Source organism: Contarinia nasturtii, unplaced genomic scaffold (genome assembly GCF_009176525.2).
Source record: "Contarinia nasturtii isolate CC-2019 unplaced genomic scaffold, AAFC_CNas_1.1 Cnas_scaffold_2806, whole genome shotgun sequence".
In the NCBI taxonomy this organism is placed as follows: Eukaryota; Metazoa; Arthropoda; class Insecta; order Diptera; family Cecidomyiidae; genus Contarinia; species Contarinia nasturtii.
The window spans coordinates 463,839-480,492 of record NW_022200123.1 but is presented as its reverse complement, the minus strand read 5'-3'; the positions used below and the strand labels follow the sequence as shown (position 1 = coordinate 480,492).

Sequence of the window (16,654 nt, the reverse complement as noted above, 5' to 3'; positions counted from 1 at the left end):
TATGCTGTCTCCTGACAGTTATACGAATAATTTGTTGCTGAATATGAGAGAAAATCGTACTAAAACCAATAGTTTACTAAGAAAATGCGCGGAATTCGATTTACAGTTTATAACGGCTACTTTTTTCCATCAAAGTCATATTTGTGTATTATGCCAGTGTCAAACACTCTATTTTTTTTATTGGTTAAGTTAAGTATTCAAATTAAACAAAACTCTGTGAATTCAATAGGTAAGCAGAAAATGTAGAAACATCAATTCCCTGCTCGAAAGAACATTTTCCCAGAAGCAAATCTCTCTTTAAAAAAAATTTTGTCTTGTATTCTGTATCAATCCTCCTCTCACATTTTTTCGCAGACATTCTGATAAACGATTATTTCAAAATATTGTATACATTTGCTCGTTAGTGGTATCGCATATCAAATAGAATTTTATGTATTTTCGACTGTTATTCCTTCGTTCTCCGCACTTATACACGCACACACATTTTCTCATTTCTCATTCAACTTTGTAAATGTATTGATTGTCGTTGATTATTCGAAATAATGTTGAAGGATTCCGTTAGTGCACAGCATTGGCATCGATTGGCATACACAAACGCTGAGATGACAATTTGAGTGGGTCACACTGTAAACATTTTTCACATTGTCGCCAGATCGCACAGACGCTACTTGTCAATCATCCGCATGAACTGTAACATGTCAAACGAGATTTCTTTTGCACATTTAGTTTAGTAAACGAACATTTAATAATGGCAACACGCAGCATATTCGATTGTGATGCACAAAATGAATTGGAACGTGAACAAGTTACATACGATGATGATTTGTTTGATTTTGGACTTGAAATACCGGCCGACGAAAGAGTTGTCATTCCGAAAAATGTAAGTATTTCTGAAACGATTTCCCAGAATGGTGCTGATAATGAAAAACGTGGTAAGCGTAAAGCACATAACGTTCCTGAATTCAGAGGTAACAATCATTTCAAATCGGCCAAATTGAATGTGCCAACAATCAAAGCAACTGCAAATGATGTGCCACGTGGACGCGTGGAATTCCAGAAAAAGTGTGACGAATACGAATTACTGCATAAAATCGGTAAAGGTACCTACGGTGATGTGTATAAGGCACGATATTCAACCGGTCAAATTATCGCAATCAAACGGATTCTATGTCCACTGGACATTCCGAACATGGTACTTTGAACTATATTGATACATCGACCAGAATAATTCAAATGTACACAATAAAAATCGGTTCGAATTAATTACAGGAAAAAAATATGGCGTTCGTCAAGCGTGAGTATGATCATCTGCGTGAAATGCAAGAGTGTAATAACATTGTGAAGCTGTTGAAAGGACGTGAGGACCAGATATCGGAGAAAGAGATTCAATTGGATTTATTGTTTGAATACTGTCCATATGACTTGCAAAAAATCATTTTGAACACACGCATTCACTTCCAGTTCAGTGAAATCAAAGCATTCTTACGGCAAATGTTTCTCGGTTTGGAATACATGCACAGCAAAATGGTTAGAATACTTAGAAAAATATGTTTTCTCTGGACTAACATTTGACACCTCTTGATTTTTTTCAGTTGATGCACAGAGACTTCAAAACGGAGAACATATTACTGACTGCTGATGGAATTGTGAAAATTGCAGATTTTGGATTGTCGCGCAAACTAAGCGATCCAAATTCAACGCTGGAAAAGCATAAATATACGCCAAATGTTGTGACACAGTGGTATCGGGCACCGGAAATTCTGCTCGGCGATCGTTATTACAATGAAAGTGTTGATATTTGGGCCATCGGTTGTGTGATGGGCGAATTTTGGAATCGAGGTCCAATATTGAAAGGTCACAACGAAATCAATCAAATAAAATTGATTTCAAAGCTGTGCGGATCGATGACAGCGAAAGATTGGCCAAAAATCGTAAATCTTCATTTATATCAACAGATTGAACATTTGCCAAATGACAAGCGAACAACTCGTACTTATTTGATTGAAAAGCCACCGAGACTGGCACACAATCAAGCCAATGACCTCTTTGACAAATTACTTCGATGTAATCCCGAAAAACGTTTGACCGCCTGCCGAGCACTGAACGATTCCTTCTTTTTCGAATCACCCCTACCAGCCAAAAATCTAAAGAAATTTATGATGCGCATTTTGCCGTTTCTAAATAGCTCTATCGCTGCACCCAAAACAGTGGAAATCAATCCGGCATTTGATTATGTCTATTAGTTTTGAGAAAAACACTCTTTTTCAATGCGACATACTTCGAGCAAAAGATTGGATGTTTTTTTCCTGACTCTCAAGTAAAACACACAAAATGGTGGACGTTAACCAATTCGAGACATTTTACTCACTGAATCATGATGGTAGCCCGATTTTGTGATTAAAATGATGGTTACTCTTATCATTTTTCAAAAATCGATGTGTTTGGGTTTCACTTTTGAGCCAAGAAAAATTCTTTTGCTCTCAGTTTGTTGTGTATAGTATACGTATCTCATACTATTCACTTTGATAGTGAAGAGTCAATTAAAGTATTGCAACATTGCATTATAGAGAATCAAAAGAAAATGAAACAACTCTACAAAAATACATTCCAAAAAAGAAAATGTAATACAGATTCATTTATAATGAAGTTCCATTAACTAAAATATCTGTTCGAAATGACAAAGAAAAATGAATAAAAAAACGATCGATTATGCGAACAAGTGGAGTTTTCATTATATAAAATTACGCGCCAATTTGTTTACCTTGAATTTTCTTAAGTAAAATGCAGTGTACGGTGTTGCGTGACATGCACGATGTGAACGTGACTTTATCTTTGACAGTTCACTCAACCAAATGAATACAACGCATGACATTTCACTGGTTGAACATTATGCAAACAAAGAAACTTGTAAACAGCAGCAATCATCATACTCAAATACTCATTTCTGTACATTGTAAAAGCACAAAAAAAAATAGATGTTAGACAAACGATAAAAACGCGCATCAAATATCAGTATTGTGTTTCATTGGCATAAGCTGGTATCGTGGTTTATTGTATGCAGTGCGATAAAAAACGACGTAGTGGGGCATCAAGGGTCGTCTGTATATAAAAACAGATTTATTTTGCATCGATGAGAGTGCAGTTATGACAGTTTCGTTGGATTCATTTCGATAAGCCTCGCATAGATAAACGCATCCTCATCCAATTATAATCTTCATTTAATTGTTGTAGTTTTTACCAATTATGGAGCAAGCTGAGAGTACATTCCGTTTTGTGTACAGTTCGTCACTAGATCATAAAGTCACGATTAAAATGTAAGTTAACATATGTTGCTGATTGAAAATGATTTTGATTGTAATTCGATTACAATTTCAGTGGCACATTGGAAGGTTTGAAACACAAGCCAAACTATGAAAAACTGCTAGAAAATCCATTGCTTCGTTTTTCGGGCTTATATTTGGACCAATGCCCACCGTTGTTGGTGCGATTACAATTGTTTAATAATGGAGAACCAATCGGATTGCCTGTGACCACATCGTACAAGGCATTCACCAAGCGATACAAGTAGGTCTTTTGTTCTAGAGTCATTCAAGTCCGTTTTGAACAAAATGGTGTGTTATTGAAACGAATTTTCAGTTGGAATGAATGGGTGACCTTGCCACATTTGTTTAGTGAATTGCCACGAACGGCCATGTTGGCAATAACAATATTGGACTGTGCTGGTGCTGGCAAAATGACAGTCGTTGGCGGCACAACAATCTCTTTGTTTGGAAAAAATGGCGTCTTTCGTCAGGTATTCTATATTTTCACATAAAATTTTTACAAACATTTCTTCCTTTCATAATAATAATAATCATAATTGCAGGGAAATTTCGACTTGAGAGTTTGGGCAGATACAGAAGCGGATGGAAATTTGAGCACAACAACACCGGGCAAGGGGAAAGATAATTCAAAAAATCAAATGCAACGTTTGGCCAAACTGGCAAAGAAACATCGTAACGGTCAAATACCGAAAGTCGATTGGCTCGATCGTTTAACGTTTCGTGAAATTGAGATGATAAACGAACGTGAGAAAAGCGAATCCGAAAATATGTTCTTGTTAATTGAATTTCCGACGGTTTTATGCGAACAAACAAATCAAACGGTACGTTAAAAAATAAGGAGTATTAATTTCAAAATCCGCACATGAATATAATTCGTTTGGTTTTTTTTTCTTTGCAGTATTCCATTGTATATTTTGAGCCCGAAGGAGATCTTCATTACAAATTCAATTCGAAACCGAAACTGGTAACCGTGCCGGATACAGAAATATTGCAGGTACCATTCTTTGTGTGTAACAAATCTGTCGCAATAATTTAATCTCTTCATGGTATGCAAAGTGGAAAATGTTAACGCTTTGTTTGCAAAGAATGTTTGTCGTGTCGTGTCTCATGCAATCGGATAGTTAGGTGGAATTTCTATGGTTTCCCACTATTATGCCATGTGATTAACCACTTTGTCTCGTTGTTTGTGGTTTTATTGTTGTCGTTTTTTTCATTTGCAGGAAAATTTGATCGAGCGAAAACATCATAAATTGGCACGTTCGGCACGTTCGGGATTAAGTGATCGTGATGCAAAACCAACGGCAAAAATTCGAGATAGATTGCATACAATCATATGTTATCCACCAACGAAACCATTGACAAGCGAAGAACAAGATTTAGTGTGGAAATATCGATTTTATTTAACGAATAACAAAAAAGCGTTGACGAAATTTTTGAAATGCATCAATTGGGAAACGAATTCTGAAGTGAAACAGGCTATTATTATGCTACAACAATGGACACCAATGGATGTTGAAGATGCACTTGAACTTCTCAGTCCAACATTTACACATCCAGCAATTAGGGGGTAAATAAATGCGTATTTCTCATCTTTTCAACATGAATATTAATTTAAATATAAAAAAAAAACATTTCAGATATGCAATAACACGATTGAAGCAGGCTCCAGATGACGATTTAGTATTGTATTTGCTGCAATTGGTTCAAGCCTTGAAATATCAGAATTTTGATGACATTGAGGTAACTATATAAAAAATGTTCAATTGAATTTTAGTTAGCATGCTTGATTTGGATTTCATTGTATGTGTTTTAGGAGGCATACAATCAAATAGCCGTAGATAGTGATGTCATCAAGTCCATTGACAGTGATAACTTTGAAAATAGTAGTTTTTCATCGAATACTGACTCACATCAGCAGCCAACACATTCCGATACTCATTTAACCGTACAGTCATTGCAACAGCATCAAAAACACAGTTCGATGGACAAAAGCCAAGGATTCACATCGCAAGCAGATGGTGGTGGAAGCTCATTTGGTGGTGCAATGCATATGAGTCGGAATACTATTGCCAGCAATGCAACCGATTTAAATGTGACCACATCTCAGGTTGATCAGTCAAATGCCAGTCAAACGTTGATAAGCGAGTCATCGTTGCTGGCCACTTGCAATTTAGCAACATTTTTAATCCAACGAGCATGTAAGAATCCAACACTATCCAATTATCTCTATTGGTATTTATATATTGAATGCGAAACGCATGATACGATTCGTAAGCAAGACGAAAGAGTAAAACATATGTATGAAACTGTGTTGAAAATCTTCAAACGTACCCTAATGTCAAATGCTGAACTGAAGGCGATCAAAGTTAATTTGGAAAAGCAACAATTATTCATTGAGGAATTGGTGAAACTTGTCAAGATTGTGGCCAAAGAATCGGGCAATCGCAAGAAAAAGTGTGAAAAATTTCAACAACTATTAGGTGACAGCGATGCATTTCGCATTAATTTTTCAAATTTTGACCCCATTCCATTGCCACTTGATCCATCGGTCATTATTCGTGGAATTGTTCCCATGAAAGTGTCATTGTTTAAGAGCGCCTTAATGCCAGCAAAGTAAGTTAATTTCTATTTTGGTTAAAGTCAAACATTTCATCTATTCTTTTGTTGTACAGATTAAGCTTTATCACCGATACCGATGAAGAATACGTGGCTATTTTCAAGTACGGCGATGATTTGCGTCAAGATCAATTGATTCTACAAATGATTACGCTGATGGATAAATTACTGCAAAGAGAAAACATGGATTTGAAACTCACACCATATCGCGTACTGGCAACGAGCTATAAACACGGTTTTATGCAGTACGTTGATTCGATAACAGTTGCTGAGGTGCTTGCCACAGAAGGAAGCATTCAAAATTTCTTCAAAAAACATCATCCATGCGAAAATGCACCGTACGGCATTGCACCCGAAATAATGGATACGTACATTCGTAGCTGTGCTGGATATTGCGTCATCACATACTTGTTGGGTGTTGGAGATCGACATTTGGATAATTTACTGTTAACCACTTCGGGAAAATTGTTCCATATCGATTTTGGGTACATTCTGGGCCGCGATCCAAAACCAATGCCACCGCCTATGAAACTCGTAAGTACTCGAAGAAAAAATGCGATAATAGCACAAATGGTTCATTCACTAATGAAATGTTTCTTTGCCTTTTGTTTACTTTTGCAGAGCAAAGAAATGGTCGAAGGAATGGGTGGAATTTACACTGATGATTATCATGAATTTCGAAAATATTGTTACACATCATTCATACATTTGAGACAGCATGCCAATGTCATCTTGAATTTATTCACTTTGATGATTGATGCATCTATTCCGGGTATGTACTGATTTCAATGGCACGGAAGCTGATGCAAAACAGAGTTTGCTTCTGCGCTGATATCAGTGTCATTGACTGAAAATTCAGGCACCGCGTGAAATATCGTTCTTTGATTGATTTTATATGTGACTGAAATTACTAAAGGACCAATGCAATGCATACTGTCTGATTTTTCAGTCAATGACACTGATGAAGAAAATTCTGTTTTTTTTTTTGTGTGTAAATTGAAAATTAATTTTGTTTTTTCTCAATAGATATCGCCCTTGAGCCGGATAAAGCAGTGAAAAAGGTTGAAGAAAATCTTAAACTTAATCTAGATGATGAAGAAGCGGTTCAACATTTACACGGTTTGTTAGACGCATCGATTTCCGCAGTAATGCCAGCACTTGTTGAGCAACTTCATAAATTGGCACAATATTGGCGAAAATAAGGACAATTCCATGTCGAAATTCGAATATTTTGCAATTAAAATGGAATATACTGAATCGCTGGTTAACAATAACAGATATAAGAAAAGAGTATGTCATTTTTTTTAATTTATGCGATATTTTATTTATCATCAATTTCTAACTGAAAAACCAATAAATAAAGTATATTTTCTAAATAAAACCAAGCTGGTGTGACTTATTCGTTTTTATTTCAATTATTCGCTTATTTTTAAAATTCAGTGAAATCAATTTCAAACCAGATTCAATCTAAACTTCAATGTCATCACAATCAACGCACACAGTTGAAGCTATGAGTGAATTTTTTTCTTGCAAAATAAAAATTCCAATCAATTTTCAATACAATAAGCAAAAGTATACATAATTTCATCAATATTTTGAAATCGTCGTTTGTTAGAATTTCATCCACATAGTACAAATGTTCATTCTTCAAAGTTCGAGATTCGTTTATGAAAAAAAAAACAGATTACAAGATATGACTGATTAACAATATATTTTTTTTAAATCAAATCAATTTAAATCGTTACGTACTTTTAGGAAACTATGTAAAAATCATTTTCTTTTGTCATATTCAAACGAGGATTTCATAGAAATCATATTCAGTTCCTGTATTGCATGCGTCAGATGTAATTTTAAAATGAAAGTTCAATAAATGTTTGACACACTGTTCGAATAGCTTTCTGTGATGGTCATTTTCTTCTTTCAAACTGTTTGGTTGTGGTAATCAAAATCGTAATTATTTTCCAATGAAATCAACATTTGGATAGCTGCCGATGAGAAGCGATCATTTTTATTGTAAATTCCAGTATTCAAAGTATCAAATTCAACGGTCTGAGCTATATGAGCTTTGAATTAAAATTATTCAAACTTTATATACCAAGACGTGGTGGTCAACTATTTTTTTTCCTTCGAGATTGTTCTCAATTTGTTTTCTTTTTCTTCATTAAATATTATTCAAAATCGATTTCTATCGGGTATGTAGATTGTGACAGTGTGTGGTGTGTGGTTTTTCTAAGAGAGGTTATAATTTATGTTATGTTCTATGACATGTTTCGATCTAGTTTTATTTTGCTCGTTTGGATGTTTTGTGCCACAATTATAAATATTTGATTTATATAATATTACTATAGTTAGAGTGGTGAAAATAAACAATGGGCCACTGTATACACATATCAAATTGGATCATTTGAACCATAATTTAAGCCGAAGTGCATCAACTCCATTCAAATAATAATCGAAAAGTCGTTTATCACGAACAAAGCCCAAATTTTCATACAATCGCAACGCTGGTATATTCGTAATTTCCGTTTCTAGTACAACTTCATCAGCGTTGTGTTCAAGCATTGCCTAATCGAATAATCAAAAAAAGGAATAAAAATAAAATTAGAATAAATTTAATGTGCATTTTTAAAAGTGTTTTAATTACCTCAATTGCCTTTTGCACAAGTGTCGTTCCGACCTTGAGTTTTCGATAAGCGGCATCCACGGCCAACATAGCAATATAGCCTCGCTTCGTCATTTGTCGATGAATATCCAACTTACAGACGATTGCTCCAATACAATTATCACCATCCATTGCAAGGAAACAAAGTTTTGGCCAATTGTGTATGAAATAACGATACGTATAAATCGAATACGGTTCGGATAATTCACGTTGAATAACACGCATAATATCGGGCATTTGTAGTTCATTTTCGTATTCCTTGAACTTCACTTCAACGGTGGATGTTTTAATGCTTTCCACCGACAAAGCGGATCTTGGTAACGTCGATTCTGGGTACACGCTTGGGTTCGATGTTGATGTTGACGGTAAATTGTTATGCTGTTGACTACTACACGATGCTGTTGCAAGAACACTGTCTTTGGATGACACAGTTGCTTCGGTGTGTTCCGTTGACACTTGTGATTTTATTCCATTTTCTGTACTGGTTCCGGGACTTGATAAATAGGTTGAAGTGTTTGTGCCAGTTGCTTGATGCTCAGCACAGTGTTCCATTGATGTCGAATGGGTTCCATTACATTGCACATTGGTTTGCATGGCCTCGGAACAATTCGCAACATTATTTGAACTATTATTTACAATTTTTTCCGATTGATTTTTATTGTGAGCTTTACTATTGTTGTTGTTGTTGTTACTATTATTTTTATTGTAATTCAATTGCTTGGACATTTGTTGTGATTGAACGGCAGATCCATTATCGCCTTGTTTCGATGATATTTGTTGGCCACTATCATTCGATCTACGTACCGATATCGATGTTCCATTACATTGCAATCGTCGAAGAAGCTCTTCGCTAACGGCACGAATATCAGGATCGGCGTGTTCATTAACTGGTGTTGCATTTAAACCATTTTCATTAACCGCATTTGCATTGTTGGTCGTTTCTTTACATTTATGTTTTTCACGTTTTTTATTGTTGGCCCCCTTTTTGACATCGGTTGTGATCACATCATTGGTCATTGGTTGCGTACGGATTGCATCATTTTCATTTGATTTTTGCACCGTTTTTACGGATTTTTCTTTGTTTGGCATTTTAACATTCGATTTTTTCGGTATAGTACACTGGCTATTGCATGCATTAATTCCTAGTCCGTAGCACACCACAAACAATTCATTCAATTCAACTTTTATGAGTAATTAACGTGAATTTAGCTATTTTTCTATGAAAAAATTATCATTCGAATAGAAATGTCACAAAAAAAAAATTGGCTTTTATCGCCCAGACATTCGTCTTCACTTAGATACGTACGATTCACTTCACACATCAAGGAATATTCATGAAAATATTCTTATATCTCTATCATGCCAAATACATGTGTGTGTCAAATCATTTAAACCATCAATCATTACAATTGAATTGGAAAATAAATGAATGTCACAACAATTTTTCTTTTTCGCAATTTTATTTATTGATGTAAACTTTAGGACGATCGCAAATGAAGTAAAAAAAATCGCGTTTCGATACGTTTCGACACTAGGTGACTTTTCTCCTGTCGTAATATAAAAAAAAATCTTTTTCTTTTCTTAGGTGCCAAGACGAGAATGACTATGGTTATATTATGTATTGTAATGATGTTTATTCGTAGAGCAGCTGTGACATTTGCTGGGGAGGCGCAGTCGTTTCGCTAATATTCTCGTTTCAATGATACGACCAAATGCGAAAGCAAATATCACAGGAAAATTAACCACATTTCAATGAATTTATTCAGAAACAAAAAATTCACCGTAAAATCATTGATTGATTTGTATAAATCGAAGTTTTTGTCATTTATTGGGAAATCAATTGGACGCTGGCAATACTTTTTGTGTGTATTTTGTCAAATTTGTATTTGTGACTGTCAAAATATTACACAAACCTAACCATGATATGGAGTGCATGCGAATGACAGCTCTCTTATGTAAAACAAATGAATAACATTTTTTTTGTATGTGTACTTTTTGGAGCACAACTATTTATTTGAATTATTATTTCTGTGCATATTCTCTAGAAACAATCAGTATATGCTTTAATTGCTAAAACGTTTGACATAAATTCTATTTGAATGTTTATCCATTCATTTTCTTAAGTAGATCTTCATCCTGCATCGACATCGCTGTTAATTTTTTCCCAATGCGTTCGTGAATATCCAAGTACTTGGCAACGCAACGATCTAAACAGACGGCTTCACCTTTTCCTAAATCTGCTTCGCCGTATTTGGGTGGGATGCACTTTTTATGACATGCTTGAGTCATGCGATTGTATAAATCCGACATCATTTCGATTTCCATTTCCTGCATCATTTGCAGTTTGGCTTGATCGGCTGCGCTCATTTGTGCCATACTGGAATTTTATTTTATTTTTGTATAAATTTAATTTTCTTCTTTCGTTGGTTTGAACACGTATTTCTCCGGTCGAGTGTATTCGCCTTTGTTCGCCTCTTGCATTCGCTGACGAATCTTATAATCTTCGTATCGACGGGCGTCAATTGATTTTTTTGAATAGTAAAATCCCGCAAAACTAAGCCCAACAAGAATGATCCTGCAATGAAAAACCACGCCAAAAAAAATGAAAGTGAATTGAAAGTAAAAATAACATGAAAACATCACAAACATAACCTCAAACATTGTTTAGCGAAAAATTCATGCAGAAAAACGTATTGATAGCAATTTTTAATATTTCCATGCAACATTTTGACAAAATCAAAAGCATTTTTTTCCAAATAAATGCACTTACAAACACAATGCTTACCACCCAGTTGCAATTTTTCCAAAGTGAGCTCCACCAGCCATACCGTGATTAAATTCTGTCACAGAAAACCTCTGTCAACTGAAATCGATTTGATGTGTTTTTTTCTCATTCATTCCAATTGGCATAGAGTGCTTGGCATTTTGACAGATCTGCTGGACAATCTGCATTGACAACATTTTTAATTAAAAAGTTATAAGACAACCTGTTTTGTTCGTTTCATCATTTCGAATTTATTTTCTATTTTTTGTGTTATTTTTTTTTTCTCTCAATTAAAAATGAGTTAGTTTCTTCTCTCGATTAAAATAAACTTAATTGAGATTAAGCTTTTTGAGTGAAAACTCCTTTGTGTTTGAGAGTCACACAATATGTATCTAAATTCAAGTAAATGTTATTATATAAATAAAATCAGTTTTGGTGTACAATTTAATTGAATTTAATTATTGGCCATGACCATGATGGACTGTGATATCTTGAAATTGGTGATGACTTAGTTCTTTTGCTTCGCCAGCGCTTCCAAAAGAACCCCCATCGAAGTCCGCTTGGTTTTCAATGGTTTCGTATTGATGATGCTGTTGTGAACCATCGTATTGTGAACCGTCCGCACTGTATTCATGCAATGTATAATCCTTATGATCTGTCTCATTTTCCAATTCTAATCCATACGAATGTGATGGCTTCGTTTCTGGATGCAGCACCTATTTCACATTGAGTATTATGAGTATTTATTTGGAATAGGTAAGCTAGCATATCATTTCTTCGACATTTATATCGTTATAGACAATTTCTTTTTATTGTAATCAAACAATACTTTTCATTGTACAAATTATTGTAATCAAACGATACAAAAGAAATGGATTTTTTTACCTTATGTTTGTGTTTAACACCGCCGACTTCGATTGGATTCTTCAAATAATGTTGATCTTCATGTTTTACGTAGACCGGCACTGCATGAAAATGATGAATTTTAAAACTTTGATGTGATATGGCATGTTCATGATCGATTTTGTGGTGATGATCTGTTTCCGATTCCAATGGTTCCACATCGTGAATTACATGAGCAAGCGATAGAGCAAACAATGAGCACAAAATCTACACGTTAAAATCGAATAAGAAAAAAAAAAAAGGAAAAATAAAATAAAAAAATGATTGATTTAAATAAAATTCCTTCTCGCACTAATGACTTTAACACTTACAAAAATTTTCCACATTTTGCTTCTTTAATAAATCACAAGAATTAAAACGAATTTGAGTTTTTTTTTACTGTTATTTGATTTTGCTTGCACTTTTACGTTACGCTTTTCTTTGCTTTCGGTTCAGAACTGGAAAGTTTTCTGTGTAAAATGCACCGCACAACAAACGAAACACACAACCGCTTCGAAAAATTTCCAAAAGTTGAATGCACGAAACGGTCTAGCGTTATGGCTCTATATATACCATACAAAATTTAGTTGACCCCTCTATTCGACGTCGCATTGGCATGATGTGCATTCGGCGCGAAACATAAAATTCATCGTGTTTTCTTCACATGATTTAATCTGCAGAGATTACGTTTGCGCCACGCTTTATAAAATCATATGTAACGATTGATACAGCCGTGATTAAGTCTGTTTATGGGTCTAATGTGCGACTTAAACTTCGGAAACGAACCGATCGGAGAGGCAATCGAAAAGAACTTGATTTTCAAAAATTTTGCTAAAGAGAAGAGAAAAAAACGGCCAATTACTCAAATTGGATGAAAACAAGTAAACAACGGCAATGGAAGGCCAATACACGAGAGAGAGAGAGAGAGAGAGAGAGAGAGAGAAAGAGAGAGAGAGAAAGAGAGAGAGAAAATAAACAGACTGCTTACATTGATAGTGGCAAACATGCTTCGTTCACTGTGTGCAGCAATTAGACGAAGTCATAAAATGTTATTGATAATGATAACTTTCATGTATCAAGAGCCATCGATTGGTTGGCTGGTTTAGTTGATAAAAGAGAAAACAACAAAAAGGAAGATGTGCGTTTTTATCACATCACACATTCAGTTAAAGAAACGGATACATATAGTTCCTCGGCAATGATTTTGACGAGAAAACGAGTTTGACGCCAATGTTTTTTTTCCACTTGATTATGATGTCTACCGTTTTGAAGTATTTTCCTTCATTCAGAATAACTTAATTTTACAAGACAGTGAAATTAACAGACGTACACACGGCGACAGAAAAAAACACAAATTTTTGAACATCGAATCAATTACCGTGGCATTTAAACGCGTTCTATTTCGGCGCATAATTGTGCTGTGTTTTTTTTATTTCCCTTTTGTTTTCAATGAGTATTGTGCATTGGGTTAGTGTTACAATTTTTATTTCCAGCAGAACAATTTTGCTGCGAAATTTTCGCGTGTGTAATGAGCCAAATGGTAAATCTTATTGTAACACAATATCGGTTTCTTTCATAGGTTTTTCCCAGACATTAGGCTCGAGCTATGCATATAGCGGCTGCTATTTTATAGGTGCTATTCATAGGCGCTATTTAATTCGTGTGCTGTGTGTAACACCGAGTAGGAATATCATAGCCTTCTATTCTTTTGTACATTTGAATGTGAGTACGAGAGAGATGTAGAAAATAACGCACAATATGCATAAATGCATTAAAACGAGATAAATAGCGCCTATGAATAGCGGCTATGAAATAGCAGCCGCTATATCCATAGCTCAAACCTAATGTCTGGTTTTTCCGATTAAATGCGCTCACACAAATTACTTTATGCTCACATAATACCGAGTTTTATGAAGCTTGAAACAATGCAAAATCTATAATAATCATTCACAAAATCATTACCATACTCTGTGCAAAATTGGAGAAGGCTTTTTATTAGTATTGTTACAACGATTTATTATGGCTGCATTTCACATGCCAACCAAATGTAGAAGAGAAAAAACAAGCAGCGGCACAAACTCGAATGCAAAAACAGCAACGGCAATGTCAGTCACAAGAAATGTACAATTTTCGTTTGATTTGGTGAGATAGCAGATAGCAAAAGCAAATCGATGTAGTATTATAGTTTTAAGTGGCTAGAGGTAAATGCGTTCAATGCAAAACAATTGATCGCTTCGAATCGAGGAAATAGAGACGTAATGCATGGCGTTGCGTGTACGTGTTCATTTCTACATGCACGTAAAAGATCCGTTTTCACACTTCTTGCTTATTTGCTGGCTGCAACAACAATTTGCAGTTGCTCTGCGCTGTGATGAGAAGAACTGAATTTTTCTTATAAATGTGTCATGAAACAAGAGGTATGTGAGTGTGTGCATGCGATAGTTACCATATCTTTTGCATTTCCTGAAATCGTTATTTCTTGTTATCTTCTTCTCGTTGTGACTGCCTTTTATTCAGCTTTCTTTCCACTGAATGCGATGTGTGTGTGTGCACGTTTTCAATTTTCAACTGAATACAGATTTTCATTCAAATGGCTGTTGAACGATGAGAATTTAATGCACACACCGTATGTAAACAAATAATAGTCACAATAGAGTGTACATATTGATTTCCATTCACGGAAAGTTCATTTAAAATTGTGCACACAAAGCAAAAAAAAGAGACTATAGTGATCATCAATGAAAGTCACTGAACAAAATGTTCAACTCTTAAAATGATTATGGCATATACGGAAAAAACAAATCGGCTGGAATCCACAGACAAATGCCAAAAAAAAACAAAGCACCAAACATTTATCAAGCACAAAAACAAAACAAAAAGAAATACAAGACATTTTGACATTGTTAAACTGACATGAATTGAAAATTTCGGTTCATTAATTTGGCTTACATAAATTGCGAACGCATTTTATCGATTTTGCCGTTCTCTTTAAGATGCATTCGTTCTCTCTTTTACCAAAACCCCGTTTCATTTTCTTCATCACAAATGACTTATATTTCGCCAATGTAAAATTGGAAGTACATATATATAAAATCCAAATATTTGGTTTGCATAGAGAGTGAATGGTGGCTTTTAAAATGATGTAATTGTAAAAAAACGAAACGATTTGTTTTATTGTTTCAAACGGTAAAATTCATTTTTATTTTTTCTAATCAGTGTCTGCGCAACTCTTACGTTAGCGAATATTGGATTTATGATTTGGAGATTGGGCCACAATTTTCATTTTGATGTAATAATTGTTAAAGGTGAAAAAGGAAAAAATAAAAAATAAAATTCGAACTAGCATCGTACGTAATTCAATTGGCAGCCTATTTCTGTACTTTCAATAATCTGATTATAATTTAATGTCATCGAAAAGTCTAGCGAAAAGTTATATTTGAATAACAGCAAAAAAAGTAAAAGTCATCAGAAAATATCAACTATAACCAGTAAGGTAAGATTGTTGCTTAATGCATCACTTGCAAACGATTTTCAGTGCACAACTCAATGCGATTGAATCGGTGTCCATGCAATGCGTACGCAATTCATGTTACAATGAATACGATGTGCTGGTATGTTTCTTTTTTCATCATCATCATCATCATTTTGTGGTTTATACAGTGCATCGCACCGCATACGAGTTCAAGTTCAATAAAAACACTTAATTTACGGTTACATTTTATCTATAACAGTTTGTATGTGCACGACCGCAGCAACGATGTAATCTGCTTTGTAATTTAGTCAACGGTTGTGCACACTTCACATAGCAAGGAAAATCGAAAGTAATATTGCACGACGTAATAATGAATAATACTGATCAACATCAGGCTTTTTGCACTCACAATTGCGCGACATATGTGTGTAATATAAATTAGTTTAAGGTAGATATGGTTGAAAAAATTGGATCGTTTTACGGACAAATGACACCGTAGCAATTCGTAATTAATACCGACACTCGTCAGTCTGTTGCAACTGACTTCGTGGTACAATTTTTACTTCGTCACTACAAGAATTTCACTGTTCAGAGATTTTTGTAATTAATTATCTTTATCACTATCTGCATTGAATGAACACAAATGAATTGGATTTCAAGCTCGTTGTCTGTTATATCTGCTGTTTTTCAAGTGACATTTTATGCTGCCGGCATTGATTCAAAATTTCATGTGAGTTTTGGTAATCAATCATAAGCAAATTACTGTTCGATCAAGTTTTTTTTATTGAGTAATTGATTCACTTAGAGCATATTTCGCTTTAAATTGAATTAAGAGAAAGTTTTAGATACAAAGACTTTACGAATAAATTCAAATCTAATTATCTTAAACGGAGCCCGATCATGGTATAGGATTTCCTATATAAAACTTGTAACTA

General features: G+C 34.7%; 4 protein-coding genes across 5 annotated transcripts; 2 read left to right on the top strand and 2 right to left on the bottom strand.

Moving 5' to 3' along the window:
- The first annotated feature begins 535 nt into the window (after positions 1-535).
- LOC116349146 (cyclin-dependent kinase 9-like) lies at positions 536-2,735 on the top strand. The gene is made up of 3 exons (XM_031780439.1): positions 536-1,192; positions 1,270-1,527; positions 1,593-2,735. Exons 1-3 carry the CDS (start codon positions 749-751, stop codon positions 2,241-2,243), a joined length of 1,353 nt encoding a protein of 450 aa, XP_031636299.1. The 5' UTR covers positions 536-748; the 3' UTR covers positions 2,244-2,735.
- A 140-nt stretch (positions 2,736-2,875) lies between these two features.
- Positions 2,876-7,324, top strand: LOC116349110 (phosphatidylinositol 3-kinase catalytic subunit type 3). Its single transcript, XM_031780383.1, has 11 exons — positions 2,876-3,314; positions 3,376-3,564; positions 3,637-3,793; positions 3,866-4,144; positions 4,222-4,317; positions 4,544-4,890; positions 4,961-5,063; positions 5,137-5,936; positions 5,996-6,473; positions 6,561-6,711; positions 6,966-7,324. The coding sequence occupies exons 1-11, from the start codon at positions 3,244-3,246 to the stop codon at positions 7,139-7,141; spliced, it is 2,847 nt and encodes a 948-aa protein (XP_031636243.1). The 5' UTR covers positions 2,876-3,243; the 3' UTR covers positions 7,142-7,324.
- A 597-nt stretch (positions 7,325-7,921) lies between these two features.
- Positions 7,922-10,330, bottom strand: LOC116349111 (N-alpha-acetyltransferase 30A). Its single transcript, XM_031780384.1, has 2 exons — positions 8,584-10,330; positions 7,922-8,504 (listed from the first exon to the last, which is right to left on the bottom strand). Exons 1-2 carry the CDS (start codon positions 9,688-9,690, stop codon positions 8,340-8,342), a joined length of 1,272 nt encoding a protein of 423 aa, XP_031636244.1. The 5' UTR covers positions 9,691-10,330; the 3' UTR covers positions 7,922-8,339.
- A 251-nt stretch (positions 10,331-10,581) lies between these two features.
- LOC116349224 (mitochondrial import inner membrane translocase subunit Tim10) lies at positions 10,582-12,790 on the bottom strand. 2 transcript variants are annotated; one of them, XM_031780561.1, is made up of 4 exons: positions 12,580-12,790; positions 12,251-12,475; positions 11,372-12,081; positions 11,136-11,176 (listed from the first exon to the last, which is right to left on the bottom strand). In XM_031780561.1, the coding sequence occupies exons 1-3, from the start codon at positions 12,592-12,594 to the stop codon at positions 11,824-11,826; spliced, it is 498 nt and encodes a 165-aa protein (XP_031636421.1). In that variant the 5' UTR covers positions 12,595-12,790; the 3' UTR covers positions 11,136-11,176; positions 11,372-11,823. The 2 variants fall into 2 exon arrangements, with proteins under 2 accessions (XP_031636422.1, XP_031636421.1); XM_031780562.1 differs by lacking the exons at positions 12,251-12,475; positions 12,580-12,790 and having other exon boundaries at positions 10,582-11,176; positions 11,372-11,506.
- Between the last annotated feature and the right edge of the window lie 3,864 nt (positions 12,791-16,654).